The sequence below is a fragment of the Cyanistes caeruleus genome, chromosome 11 (genome assembly GCF_971803275.1).
Source record: "Cyanistes caeruleus chromosome 11, bCyaCae1.hap1.1, whole genome shotgun sequence".
Taxonomy (NCBI): domain Eukaryota; kingdom Metazoa; phylum Chordata; class Aves; order Passeriformes; family Paridae; genus Cyanistes; species Cyanistes caeruleus.
Window position 1 is genome coordinate 19139420 of NC_141711.1, and position 14599 is coordinate 19154018.

The window sequence follows — 14599 nt, forward strand, 5'->3', positions numbered from 1 at the left end:
ACCTGTGTTTGAACAGACAGCCAAAAGAACACCCCTGGTTTCCCCCCTTCCCCTGGGCCTAGCTTAAAGCTGCAGGACCCATGTCCGGGCGTAGAGCAGATGACAGGGGAGACAGTGTCATACAGTCAACCTAGACATTGCCCTTGAAAGGTAACCACTCCTTCATGGGCCTGGATACTTTTAGGGAAACATGAAAAGCAAGGCAGTGCTTAGGGAAGCGGTGTTTTTTCAATATATTTGCTAGAAGGAAAACATGGACCAAACTAGCAACGTTCCTTTACTGTGGGAAAAACATCCTCCTGGTTTGGACTACCGAGACAAGGACGGTTGAAACCTCTCCAGTCAGACGTACACAGAAAACTCCCAAGGAATTCTCTGGGTTTCCACTGAGTCAGTGTAAAAGATGATGTTTCTCGGGAGCTTAATACTAATACTTAATACTAAATTTTTAATACAAAATGTCAAAGTTATTAGATTATTAGATGACAGGCGAATTGCGGTTGGGAGGCAGCTGACGTGGTCCCCAGCTTTATCTCCTGTTCCCAACAGTGATCAGCACGGGCATGAAATCAGGTTCATCTCAGTTTATTGCCGAGAGGTCTAGAGGAACATGTCGGTGCACCAAGAGCAGGTTTGGAATCTGTGCAGTGCAAGAGACTCTGCACAAGCTCTCTGGGCAACCGACTGCCAGGGGCAGGAGCCCTGGGGTGGCCGTGCCTGAACAGCACCTTTGTGCCTACAGTGCCACCCTCGATGGCTGCCCTGGAGCCTGGGATTGGACCCTGCACTTGCTGCAGGAGTCTCTGGCCTGGTTCCGTGCTGACCAAAGGCTTGGAACCATGTCAGAACCTCGGTTGCCAAGGGGGTGGCCTCAAGTGGCTACCGGGCATGTGAGGCCATGGCTGCGTGAATCTTGGGAGCAAGATGCTGACGTCAGAGTGGCCATTGTGACGCGTGCGACCAAAGCCCCAAAAGGGAAGGCTGGGCTCAGGCCGTGTGTCAGTGCGACCTGGCAACGGGAGGAGAAGGTAAGACAGGGAAGCAGCTGCCCAGGGACCAGAGGGGCCCCACACCTCGGGCCTCTGGGCCTGTGCTGCAGGCTCACCTGCCTCTCCCTTCCCATAATCAGCAGAGGAATATCCAGAGGAGACGACGGTGTTCCTCAGCGCGACGACGGGAGCAGAAGGCGGACAGGAGCAGGGCTCACGCAGGGCTGACCAGGGAGTAGCACCCTCGTAGCTCTGGGCCTGTTCTCCAAACTCCCATCACTTTTCTTCCTCCCACAGAGAGAGGACCAGCACCTGGCGGAGACAGCGGCGTTCCTGGACAGGGACTCAGCGCTGACAGCCGCCATGTGCGACAGGGAGCAGGAGGGCTCTGATGGCAGAGAGCAAGGTGAGGGCAAAGCAGCCCCTCTCACAGCCTGGCCCAGGGGCTGTCGGGGTGGCCAGCGTGGGGCCCAGAGCAGAGGCCAAAGGAGGCAGGAGCTGCTCAGCCAGGCCAGGGCTGGCAGCCTCCTTCCTCCTCAAGTGGGGCCCAGCTGGGCCAGGGGGCAGCTGTTGGGAGCCCCGTGCCCGCAATGGCCGCTGCTCTCCAAGGCCTCCAGCCCTGCCCATCAGGCAGGCACGCAGGCAGGGACAGAGCAGCCCTTGGGGCCGATGCTGCGGGCTGAGAGCCCCACAGAGCTGCTGACGCCCGCTGCCATTGTGTCTGTCCCCTGCAGCATGCCTGCTGTGTCGCCGTTCAGAGGCTGACCCGGACACCTGCGGCGACAAACAGGAGAAATACGGGCTCTATGCCCACATCTTCTGCCTGGTGAGTGGCTCCGGGCACTCCCTCCAGCACTGCAAGGGGCAGTCCCTGCCACCCTGTCCTCATCAGCTCTTCCCATTTTCTGCAGTATTTTGCCACGCTGCTTTTCCGGCAAGCAAAAAAATGTGTTGGACTCCTGGGTTTCCTCCTTCCAGATATCCAGCTTGCAGTCAGGCGGGCGGCATGGAAGGTGAGGGCCTGGCAAAAGAGCAGGCAGATTTGTGCCAGGAGAGGCTGGCCAGAGCTTAGCCCAGAGCCCCAGCAAGGAAGGCCGGCCATGAAGCCGGCTGTGGGACAAAGTCTGGCTCCCAGCAGCTCCGTGGAGCCTCTGGCACAGGAGCTCCCCTCACCAGCTGGCTCTGTGGGCTGAGCGCCAGCAGCGGCCCTATCCTGCTCCCTGCCTGCAGCCCTGGGGCGGCCTGGGGAGGTCCCCAGGCTGCCGCTGATGGGGCTGCCTGGCTCATTCCAGCACTGCTGCGTCTGCGGCCAGAGCGGGGCCACCATCCTGTGCTGCAAGGAAGGCTGCAACAGATGGTTCCACCTGCCCTGTGCCAAGGAGGGCGGCTGTGTTACACAGTACATTGCCCCATACAGGTAGCTCCTCTCCCCTTCTGGCCACCCTTGGGGAAGGACCAAGACTTTCTCATTAGGCCTATCCCTTTGTCCCCAGGTCCTTCTGCCCTGGACACCGTCCAGTGCAGATGGTGCAGGTGACTCCAGAGCCGGGCACCGAATGCCCCATCTGCATGGAGCCAGTGGAGGACAGAATGACCTTCAACACCATCGTGTGCCCGACGTGCAAAAGAGCCTGGTTCCACAGGGACTGCCTCCAGGTGGGAGCCATGCCCTCAGGCCTGGGACACAGCAGGTGCTCAGCAGCACCAGGGCCTGGCTCACACTGCTTCTGTTTGCCCTGCAGGGACAGGCCATGCGCGCTGGTCTTTTGCACTTCAGCTGCCCCCTCTGCAGAGATAGTGAGGAATTCCTTGTGGAGATGTTCCGCATGGGGATCCGCACCCCCATCAGGTTGGTGTCCTTCTGCGGGGAGCACAAGGCAGGAGGGTGCAAGTGCCGTGCTGTGCCAGGCCCTGCCCCAGCAGTCCAAGCCCTGCCCCATCCAGGGAGTCTGGACTTGAGCTTCTCAGGGGACTTGGAAAAGCATTGGAGGAAGAGCAGGGTCACCCTGTTACCTCCGTGAGGGCAGGGCAGAAGAAACACATCAGCTTTTCCTTTCTCCATCAGAGGGCCAACATGGGAAGACAACAATGCCTTTGCGGATCTAGGAGAGAGGCACAGCAGGTGCAATGCCAGGGAATGCCTTTACCCAGGAGGCAGGGAGGAGGCAGAGGAAGAGGGGTGAGTTGGGAAGCTGCACCCGGGGCTCTGCAGGGAATCTGTGTCTCAGGAAGGGCTGAAAGCAGAAGGAGCCAGTGGTGCTGGGCTGCACAATCCCATGCTGGGACACTTTGTCTTCAGTGCTATCAACCCGTTTGTTTTCCCAGGCCCTGGGAGCTGCTCTTGTGCTCCTCCTGTGCTGCTGAGGGCACCCACAGGCGCTGCTCTGGCCTGACAGTGAGGACAACCCACTGGGAGTGTGAGAGCTGTGCTGGTCTCGGCACGGGTATGAGGCAAAGCAGGCGGGTGTCCCTGGGCTGGGGCCAGTGCCCAGGCTGGGCATGGCAAAGCCCATGGGCTCCTGGAGGGCTGGGGGCAGTGCTCTGGTCGGGCATGGCCTGCTCCAGGCCTGGCAGGCCTCGGACATTCTTGTTTGCTCTTACAGGTGCCAGGGATGAGCCGGAGCTCAATGGCCCCAGCCTGACCGGACAGTCAGGACTGGAATCTTCTCAGGGCCTCTCAGAATCTGAGGCCATCAGCCCCACCAGCAGCCCGGTGTCATCAGCTCTGGCTCCCCGTTCTCCATCTCCAGAGGCCAGCAGTCACAGCAGCCCCCAGCGTGCAGCCTCATCCTTGGCAGACAGCAGCAGCCCAAGCACATCAAGGCCAAGACACAGCAGCTCCATGGGCCCTGAGGACAGGGTCCATTCCAGGCGTGCTGGGCCTGACCGCAAGCGAAGCCGCTCTCGCCAGCAGAGTCGGGCCCCAGATAGACCCGTCCGGTCACGGAGTCGCCGTGACAGGAGCAGCGAGACAAGACCAAGGGCTGAGAGGCCCAGGCCCAGGGACACACCATCGCAGGCTTCCCCCAGATGCAGCTGCCCCTGCTGTCAAGCTCGGGCCTTAAGTCCACCTGTCTGGTCAAGGAGTCACTGTGACCAGAGCAGCAGGACAACATCAAGGACAGAGAGGCCCAGGCAAAGGCAGACACCATCGCGGGCAGCCCCCAGACTCAGCCGATCCCGCCAGGAAGCTCAGGCCCAGAGTCCACCTGCCCGGTCGAGGAGTCGCCGAGACAGGAGCAGCAGCACAACATCGAGGGCAGAGAGGCCCAGGCAAAGGGAGGCACCATCGCAGGCAGCCCCCAGACGCAGCCGCTCCCGACTACCACGTCAAGTCTCGAATCGACCTGTCCAGCCCAGCGGTCTCCAGGACAGGAAAAGGAGGACAGCAGCAAATGCTGAGAGGCGCAGGCAAAGGGAGACATCCTCGGGGACGTCCCCCAGACGCAGCCGCTCCCGCCTGCAACGTCGGGCCTCAAACCGACCTGTCCGGTCCAGGAGTCGGCAGGACGGGAGCAGGAGGACAGCAGCCAGCGCTGAGAGGCCCAGGCGCAGGGGGACACCGTCGGGGACGTCGCGCTGGAGCAACCGCTCCTGCCAGCCACGTCGGGCCTCAACTCGGACCTCTAACAGCAGCACGTAGTGTCATCTTCTCTTTCTAGTCCCTCTGTTTGTGGCTGTAAGTGAAGGTGAGAAGGGTCAGTACAGGGACCTTGAGATTTGCAGGTCTGTGGAAAACCCAGATTAGCTCTTGGCATTTCTGTGATCCTTGATTTCTATGTTACCATGTATTGTGAAGGAAAAAGACACCTGAGGACATAGCTAATTAAAAAGGACACTCATTGCTGCCTTTAGACAGATATTTCCACACTGCTTCCCCTTGAAAGTGAACCAGTCCTTAATGGCTTGGATACGTTTAGGGAGACATGACGAGCAAGGTGGCTCTTAGGGAAGCTGTCTTTGAAAAGGCCGTGGGCTGTGTTGCCATCCTTGATCAATCTCATTTCAGTAAAACCTTTCTTCAGTAAAGCAGAGGGAGAAGGAAGAGAGTGAGACACTGCCTCAAGTGTCTGGAGAAATCGACTGCGACACTGCTGCTGATTTAAAAGACTTGCTTGGACCTTCAAAGGTCAAACCGGAAAAGACAGTGGAAATAGCCTGGGACCAAGAGGATGCGCAGGACTCTGCCCCAGACGAACGTCTGGGACCTTTGCCTGAAAACGACGGAACTCAGGAGTCGAGTGCTTTCAAGTTTTCCTTCTTTGAAGACACAGAGGAGTTGGGCATCAAAGAAGGTAACAGCAGAACCCTCCTAACGGAGCCATTTCTAAGGAACAGCTTCTGGCAGGCACTGTAGAGCAATATGGTGTGAAGAAGGTCAGAGGATTTTAATCCAGAGGATTAAATCCAGAGGATTTTCAGCAGCAGAAGTTAGTAATTATGCAGAAGTATTTTGATCTTCATTTCTACTTGCCAAGGTTGTGGGAGATTAATGAGAGGTAACTCCTGCTTGCATCTCAGGAATTTCGAGGTGCACGCCTTGAGAAGGCATTGGGATTTTTGCAGAGTGGTGAAAAAGCTTCTTGTTGTGCCCTAAACTTCTCAAAGAGGGAAAAAGGTGACACAGCAGTCATACCAAGTTACCTAGAGCCCAAGAGGATTTTAAGGAAAATGGGTGTTAAGGTAGAGGGAGGAGCAAAATCCTGGAGTTGACCCCAAGCTCCATGAACATTCTGTTAGTTACCAAATTCTATTCCTGGACCTTCAGAAAAAGGAAACTGAATGACACTGAAGGATCATTGGGGTGTCCTAACCTCAGATAAAGTGAGGCCTTATGAAATGAAGATGAAGGAATATTTAATCAAGTCACAGTCAGGTAGGAATGAAAGGAAACCGTGCCGAGTTATCCAAAATATTAAAATGCAACAACACAAAGCAACAAGCCCAGCACACTTGTGCTGTATTCAGGAGCTATTCACTGTCTTCTGGATGCAATGATAAATATTTAAGAATACATAGGAGATGCCTAGAAGAAAGTGGAAGATCCTGGAGCAGAGCTACAGCTCAGGAAATCAGGGAGGAGAAGATTCTGTCCTTCCTAAATCTGTCTTTCCCGGTATAAATATTTCACTTGAAAGAAGGAATTTTTCCTGGCAAGCAGAGAAATAATCTGGTTTTGGCTTTCTTTCTCTTTTGCTGCTGGTTTTGCAGGGCCTCACATACTTGGAACGATAAAACCGGAAAAAGTCACGTGGCAAGAGGATTCACATTTCCAAGACATCACTTCTGAGGGTGCTGATGAGCCGGAGATGTCAGAAATTGCAAAGCACCAAGAAAGGCAAGTTCCATTTGTATTTGTTGTCTACTTGGCTGTAGTAGTTGGATGCTGTGGGAATATTAGTGGCAGCACTGAGGAAATGGGAAACTGACACTGCACACCTCTGAGCAAGGAAAGTCATCTTGGAAAACCATTGGTGCTGTGTGGAGTCCAGAGTCCCAGCAGCCCATTGGATGTGAAGTTGAATGTGAAGAGAGAGAAGCTGAGCACAAGAAATGGACTGGGTTGTTTTGGTTTGGCCAACCCCAAACTGAGTTTGGCCACAAGGCAAAGACACAGTCAGTTTTTGTGTCAAACGTGGGGTCTTTTTATAGAAGGCTTTATTTGCATACTATGCAGGAAAGCTCTTCCGTGTATCCCATTTCTCTGAGGCACTACAGCTCTAACTCGTGCCCATGGGATTTGATAGGACCTTTTAGGATGCTAAAACCCCTTTGTACTTGTCTAGGGTTCTTTCTCTACCACGCACAGAAAGTGCTAGAGTTTTCTTCTTCTCCATAGATGACGAATGCCTAAAGAGGTACGACACAACTTCTTCAGTCCCCTTTTGTATATTTTTCCCTTTTAAACCCTTACTGGACTTGAGTAAGGAGGAAAAAATGCTGCCTGGTTATGAATGCTCTGTAGTCAAAATTTGCCATCCTTTCTTGTGGTCAAAGTTGTGGTAGAATCCCATGAGACAGTCCTGGTAAAAAATAAAGGCTGAGCAGCTTTCTGCCTTTCCTTTCTTTCAGATAATTACCTCATAGCTATAGGAACGTTTAGAGCTTAGCAGAAAAATAGTCACTAGACAGGTTAGCGAGACATTTGGGATCCTTTCAGGTAGGTCTATCTCCTTTAACTTTTTCCTGTCTTTCTGGTGTTACTGTTAGACATGCCGAGTGTTCTTGTCAGCCACATACGTCCGTGCGGTTCTTCATCCTAATGAATCTGGGGCTTGCTCTTCTGAAGCCAGTGAATTTTCGATTTAAAAACAAAGACAACAACAACAAAAGAAAACATACACAGCCCCCAAAAATTACACAGGCCACCAAAACAATTGCTTGTTCTATTTTGTAGAATATAGTCTCAAGACAGGCTTAAATGACGTTTGTTTCTTGAGACTTGCTAGATAACGCGGATGAAATGTATGGCTGTGTTCATACAGTTACGGCCCTGCAATCTTCCAGCCCGTCTGATTTGCAGGGTGTGTCAGAATGGAGATCTCAGCCCCTGGCAGGCAGCGCTTCTGGGGCCAGCTGTGGGATCCTGCTGCTGAGCATTTAATGCAAGAGCTGCTGTTTCACTGCAATTTAGATTGCAGCATGTTCAGGGAGACAGCTGCTGCCTTTCATTTTTCTTAGTACACCAGGCTGCAGTAGGGAACATTTCTGCTGGAGCCAACATGTGGTGGGGGAGAAGAGAATAGGAGGGACGTGGAGGATAGAGCTTCTGACTTTATCGTGTTGTTCATTCATGATTGTTGGGAGCAGCAGCCGAATCAGAAGGGTTGAACCCTATTGATTGGTGTTGTGTTTTCTTTTGTGCACAGGGCCTAAAGTTATTTTGTAGATCTGTAGAGCTCAGTGAAGACAAAGTGGGTTGGGAAGACATATGTAGATTTATTGCTTGAGGTGAGTATGGAACATTGGCTCCCTGGTAACTGTGGCTGAATGCTGAGCATGGGGAGGGAACACGGCTATGGATGTGCATGCAAAATTAATTCAGGACCTCCAGAAGAGCCTGAAACTTTGGAACTGTCAGGGAACAAATGGGTGTTGGTATACTGGTGTGTGTAACATGATGTTGTGATGTCCAGCCAAGTAAACCACTGCATCTCTCTCTGTTACAGGAGCAGCTAGCTAGCTAGATGTAAGGGAAGTGTTTAAGAGAAACAGTGACTTTAGAGACTTCTGCAAGTAGTGGATTCAAAAACTTCTCCTAGGAATATGTTAGATTTTCATTAATTTCTGGATCGTCTAAGGAAGCATAAGAATTCCATAGGGAAACTGAACCCAAACTAATAAACCCTTTCTTGAAAAGAATCGTGTCATATTTGTTCCTTGAAGAAGTTGCCAAGCAACCTTACCGTTTAAATCCTTTCAAGGATCTAAGAGCAATGTCAAAGGCCTCCCAGGCCTGGGCCAGGCTGGGCCGCAGCAGTGCCCCCAGCCCTCCAGGAGCCTACGGGCTCTGCCAAGCATAAAAGGACACTGCCCCCAGCCCCGGGGGCTTGGCCTGACAGCCGAGCCCAGACCAGCAGAGCTGTCACACTCCCCGCTGGTTCTGGTCGCTCTCAGGCGCGAGCAACGCCCGTGGGTGCCCTGGACAGCACAGGAGCAGTACAGGGGCACTTGCCAGGGCCTGGAGAAGCACAGGGGTCAGCTTCTGCACGGCGACACAGCAGGCATGCTGCAGGGGACAGACACAATGGCAGCGGGCATGAGCAGCTCTGTGGGGCTCTCAGCCCGCAGCATCGGCCCCAAGAGCTGCTCTGTCCCTGCCTGCGTGCCTGCCTGATGGGCAGGGCTGGAGGCCTTGGAGAACAGCGGCCATTGCGGGCACGGGGCTCCCAACAGCTGCCCCCTGGCCCAGCTGGGCCCCAGTTGAGGAGGAAGGAGGCTCCCAGCCCTGGCCTGGCTGAGCAGCTCCTGCCTCCTTTGGCCTCTGCTCTGGGCCCCACGCTGGCCACCCCGACAGCCCCTGGGACAGGCTGTGGGAGGGCTGCTTTGCCCTCACTTTGCTCACTAACATCAGGGCCCTCCTGCTCCCTGTCACACATGATTCTGGTCAGGGGTGAGTCCCTGTGCAGGAACACCACGGTCTCCTCCACGTGCGAGTCCTCTCTCTCCATGGCAGAAAAAAAAGAGTGCTCCTTCATAGCAGCATACTTGTCTTGATACTGTCTCATGGTTTCTGTGGAATCGAAGCACTCAGCTCCCTTTACCTGGGGTATTTGAGGGACAACTGTATCAAATCCCGGCATTACATTGTTAGAACTGTAGAGAGCAATGGCTAGCTAGCAAAGGTCATGTTCCCATGCAGCTGTTAGCTGGGAAAGAATTAGACAGTAGAGTTCGGTTAGTGTGAGATGTTGCAAAGTCAGGAAGACCTTAGTGATAACTGTTAACTGAGAACAGGACGCTGTGATCAGAAGAATGTGAATTCAGCATAGGTGAGCGATCACAGGAATGTGGAATTAGGTGGAGTTGACCTTAAATGAAAATATCCAATAACGAGCTTGCTTTTGCACTAGGTATGAGCCTAATTATTGAAGCTATATAAGTGGTTTTAGAGTTACCAATAAATGAGACTTGCTGATCATTCATATTGAGTGCTGCATTTCTTCCGCCGAACTCATCAAGGTGCCCAAACAGCAGGGACCTTTGGGACCTTTGGGATCTTTGGGACCTTAAAAAGGAGTTGGAGTCAGCCAAGGGAGTTGGTGTCAGGGGACGGGTCCTCCGCAGCAAGGACGGCCAAACGCAACAGCTGTGCCGTGTTCCAGGCAACCTCACAGGAGAGTCCTGGTCAAAAAGCAACGTTGCCGCGCCCCAGGCGTCCTTATAGAAGAGTCCTGCTGTAAGGTGCTGCTGAAACTTTGTAGGGGCTGCAACAGCACGCACTGACGGTAAGATGGAAAGGCAAGCAGCGTATGATTTATTTACCTGCTTTTTAGAAAAGCGACAGGTTAAAGATTTTGATTTGTGCAAGGAGCTTCCTGGACTTCTTGCTTATGGGTATGCCCGGGGGTGTTTTCAGAATCCCCATACAGTCCATGAATTAAGTGAGTGGCAAAAATTTGGAGATAAATTGTGGGAAGCTGTTTTAAATGATGATAGAACTGCTAAAAAAAATGGAAAAACTGTGGCGGACAGTTCATAATGTTCTTTTGCAGTATCAGGCTGAAGAGGCAGCTGCCACAAAGGCATCTGCAGCTATGTCAAAAAATAGATTATTAGAGGGAATGAATGAGTGTCCATTGCCACCCGCCACGAATACAGTAATTTTGACTCGCCCCGCGCCATCACTGACCCCTGCCGCAGCTACTAATCCTTTTGTGCCATCTTCAATACCTTCACCTACTAACCTTGCTTCTGGAACGGAGCCTTCGGCACCGTTACCACCCTCCCCTATGAGAAATCCTGAGGTAGGGCATGAGTTAGGTGAGGCTATTGCACGGGAAAGAAGGGAGACATGGGCTGCATTGGCACGGAATATTTTGCAAGAGGGTGATCAGGAAATAGCAGACGCTGTTTTGGAAGTAGCATGTCCCGTAACCTTTGCATCAATTCAACGGGGAGGAATACAAGCTCAAATGACAGCTTTAGATTGGAAGTGGTTAGCACAGTTGTGATCTACAGTCAGTCAGTTTGGAGTGACCAGTGAACCGGTTAGACAAAGGATTGATTATTTGTGGGCTACACAGATTTTGTTGCCTGCAGATTGTAGGAGTATTATGAAATTGATTCTTAGTCAGCATCAGTGTGATAAGCAAGAGACCCTTTTGTTCACCTAAACATGTAGCTACGATGCTTTGCAAAACTATGTTTTGTGGAATCAGGATGAGGTTGAAGGTTGCTACTGACGCTTGCATAAATCACTAACGGCCTTGCGAGCTTTCTTGAATTCCAGAAAGTCACCATAGATAAGCCTTAACAGAAAACAGTGAAGAAAGGTCAAAAGGATAAGACTGAGGAAGACCTATGATCTTCATCCCGCGACCACCAGAAGGCAGAAAAAAGACCCCCTAGCAACCGGAGACACATGCGCAGAGACACCAGAGAAAGGACACGTAACCCGGAAGCCAGGTTAACAGGGGGAGTACGGAAACCAGCGGTGCGGCAGTTGCGTGGAGCGGGAATTCTCCTGCTCCCCTGTCACCCAGCGCTGATCTATTGCTTATTGCTTGCTTGCTGTAATTAATAAAACTTTTCTCTGATTGAACCAGATCACTCTCTTGAGGGAATTCATAACAAATTTGGTGCCCGTGACTCGGATGCAATCTGTAGGGCAGATTCTCGGCACTGCCAGGGGGGCGCCCCGCTAATATTTAGCGCCCCGGAGGACCGGTTTCTGCCTCGGTTGCACCGACGAACCTAAATTTAAGGCAAGTAGCAAAAGGGAGACTGGTTGACCCCTTAAAATCTGTGCACAGAGTCCGGACGAAGCCGCGGGACGCGTGAGTATTACGGGAACCGTTCGGTTGGGGTCAGGATCCCGGAGTGTGGCGAAGTGGTGTGTGTGTGTGAGAGGGGGACTGGTAGCCAGATTCCCCAAGCGAGTGCGGACCCTCAGTAGTGCGGTTCCCATTGGCCCGCGAGGGCATGGGCCACGAACCAGGGGAAGTGAAAGAGGCTGTGTGATTTGAAGGCACTCCGGAAGAATGGGGCAGGGGAAGAGCAAGCACCCTGTATCTATTAAACTCCCACCGGTACCTAGAGATAGTCCATTGGGTTTTATACTAGATAATTGGAAGCATTTCCCGGGAACAGAAAATAAAGATAGGGCAAAAATGAATCACTATTGTGTAGAAGTATGGGGAGGAAAGGAAATTTCAAAGAATGTATTTTGGCCTATATTTGGATCAACCGAAGATTGGGTTAAACAAAAATTAAACTCCTGGGTAAATACAAAGATCCTCTTTAGCTCAGAGGAAAGTGCTTATGCAGAGACCTGGGTAGTAAATCCCGAGGTTTTTATATTTGACAGAGAACTCAGGGGAGGGGAAGGGAAAGAAAAAGAAACCCCGAAAAGAAGATGCTTTGATAATCCCCCCCACTCCATTTGTACCACCACCACCACCACGAGCCCCTCCCCCTCCAAACCCCGAGGAGGAAGATTTAGACATGCCAGATGTGGGGCCTGTTACCAGGAATAGATCCAGAAGGAACCAGGAGAACCTATTCCCATTAAGAGAGATGCCAATGGGTGGCCCTCAAGCTGGAATAGGGTTTATATCTGTCCCCCTTAGTTCGGGGGATGTTAGAGACTTCAAAAAGGAAATGGGGCATTTGTTGGAAGATCCATTGGGGGTTGCAGAAAGAGTTGATCAATTCTTAGGACCCAATATGTACACATGGGAGGAATTACAATCTATCCTGAATATTTTATTTACGGCAGAAGAGAAAAACATGATTAGAAGAGAAGGAATGCGCATTTGGGATGCTCAGCATGTCCAGGGACCACTGGCAGATGTAAAGTGGCCCCTCCAAAATCCCCATTGGGATGACCAAAATCCAGCGCACAGAATAAATATGCAGGATTTGAGGACTATTATAATTCAAGGAATTAGGGAGGCAGTCCCGAGAGGTCATAATATAAATAAAGCATTCAATGAGAGGCAAAAGAAAGACGAAACTCCTACGGAATGGTTAGAAAGACTAAGAAAGAGTTTTCAACTATATTCCGGAATGGATCCAGACACCCAATTGGGGCAAGCACTGCTTAAAGCACAATTTGTGGCAAAAGCCTGGGAGGATATTCGGCGGAAGATAGAAAAATTGGATGGGTGGCAAGACAGAGGTTTGGATGAGCTTTTGCGGGAGGCACAAAAAGCGTATGTTAGGAGAGAAGAGGAGGCTCAGAATCAGCAAATTAAGATGATGGTGTGAGAGAGAGTAGAGATCAAACCTGGAAAGGGAAACAACAGAGACCGATCAGAGATTCAAATGAAAGACAGAACACTAAGGTTTGTTTTTATTGTGGAAAGAAAGGACACTTTAAGAGAGAATGTAGGGTGAGGATCCAGGATGAAAAGATGTTCAAAGAAGACTAGGGGGGTCAGGGGCTCCTTATTCTGGGGACCTGAAAACACCAGAAAGAGCCCTTGATAAAGTTAAAAGTGGGTCCCCAGCACCAAGAAATAACATTCTTGGTAGATACTGGAGCTGAGAGATCAACCATTCAGTTTTTACCTAAAGGATGTAGTATATCCAAAGAAACTGCCACGGTAGTGGGGGCAAAGGGGGAACCCTTTGAAGTGGGGGCTATTAAAGATGTGGTGATAGAATCAGAGTCAAAAATTGGGTTGGGAAATTTTTGATTAGTACCAGAAGCAGATTATAATTTGTTGGGATGGGATTTAATTATTGAATTAGGAATACATTTAGATATAGTTGATAAGGAGGTGAAGATAAAGCTATGCCCTTTAAGAGTGGAAGATGAAGACAAAATAAACCCAGAAGTGTGGTATACACCTGAGAGTGTGGGACAGTTGAGGATAACCCCATTCTTGGTCACTATTAAGAACCCAGAAATCCCAGTTAGAATAAAACTATATCCCTTGTCACTTGAGGGACAAAAAGGGTTGGAACCAGAAATTGACAGACTCTTAAGTAAGGGACTATTAGAACCATGTATGTCACCTTTTAACACACCCATACTGCCAGTAAAGAAGCCAGATGGGACTTATCGCTTGGTACAAGATTTAAGAGAAATTAATAAACGTACAGTAGCACGGTTCCCCATAGTTGCAAACCCGTACACATTACTAAGCAAGCCGGGACGCAACAGTTTGTGGTACAGTGTTACAGATTTAAAAGATGCATTCTGGGCCTGCCCCTTTGATGAGACTAGCCGAGATTATTTCGCATTTGAATGGGAAGATCCAGATACGGGGAGGAGACAACAACTGAGATGGACAGTATTCCCCCAGGGATTCACAGAATCCCCCAGTTTGTTTGGGCAGGCATTGGAGCAGATTTTACAGGATTATCAGACAGACCCAGGAGTGACCTTGATACAATATGTAGATGATTTGCTTTTAGCTGGGAAAGAGGAGGAAGATGTAAGGAGAGAGAGTATTAAGTTGTTAAATTTCCTGGGTTTAAAGGGATTGAAAGTATCCAAGGCAAAACTCCAATTTGTAGAAGAAGAAGTAAAATATTTAGGCCATTACCTTAAAAACGGGGAGAAAAAGATAGACCCTGAAGCGATAGAAGGAATTCTGTCACTACCGGTTCCCAAAAATAAAAGGCAGATACATGAAATCTTGGGGTTAACAGGGTACTGTAGACAGTGGATTGAAAACTATAGCAGCAAAGTTAAATTTTTATATCATAAATTGACACAGGAGGGATTAATGAAATGAGTTCAGAAGACATAGAAAAATTCCGGGAGCTACAAGAAAGTTTAATTCATGCTCCTGTCTTGAGTCTTCCAGATTTGAAAAGACCCTTTTATTTGTTTGTAAATGTGGAAAATGGGATTGCCTTCAGAGTCCTGACTCAGGAGTGGGCAGGGAGAAAGAAGCTGATAGGGTATCTATCAAAGATCTTGGACCCCGTGAGTA

The 14599-nt window shown here is 50.7% G+C and overlaps 1 protein-coding gene across 1 annotated transcript; it reads left to right on the plus strand.

The window, feature by feature from the left end:
- Window positions 1-663: 663 nt before the first annotated feature.
- LOC111944025 (uncharacterized) lies at window positions 664-8348 on the plus strand. The gene is made up of 16 exons (XM_086845376.1): window positions 664-1028; window positions 1130-1395; window positions 1724-1815; window positions 1901-2002; window positions 2282-2406; window positions 2483-2645; window positions 2732-2838; window positions 3055-3168; window positions 3315-3433; window positions 3593-4678; window positions 4999-5284; window positions 6201-6327; window positions 6776-6847; window positions 7062-7149; window positions 7859-7940; window positions 8159-8348. Exons 2-10 carry the CDS (start codon window positions 1353-1355, stop codon window positions 4630-4632), a joined length of 1905 nt encoding a protein of 634 aa, XP_086701502.1. The 5' UTR covers window positions 664-1028; window positions 1130-1352; the 3' UTR covers window positions 4633-4678; window positions 4999-5284; window positions 6201-6327; window positions 6776-6847; window positions 7062-7149; window positions 7859-7940; window positions 8159-8348.
- The last annotated feature ends 6251 nt before the right edge of the window (window positions 8349-14599 follow it).

Excerpts from the sequence above, each read along its gene's own strand:
- LOC111944025 (XM_086845376.1), top strand. The coding sequence starts at position 1,353 with ATGTGCGACAGGGAGCAGGAGGGCTCTGATGGCAGAGAGCAAG. Across the intron at positions 3,169-3,314 it reads GAGGAGGCAGAGGAAGAGGG|GCCCTGGGAGCTGCTCTTGT; the intron begins GTGAGTTGGGAA and ends TTGTTTTCCCAG. Across the intron at positions 3,434-3,592 it reads CTGTGCTGGTCTCGGCACGG|GTGCCAGGGATGAGCCGGAG; the intron begins GTATGAGGCAAA and ends TTGCTCTTACAG.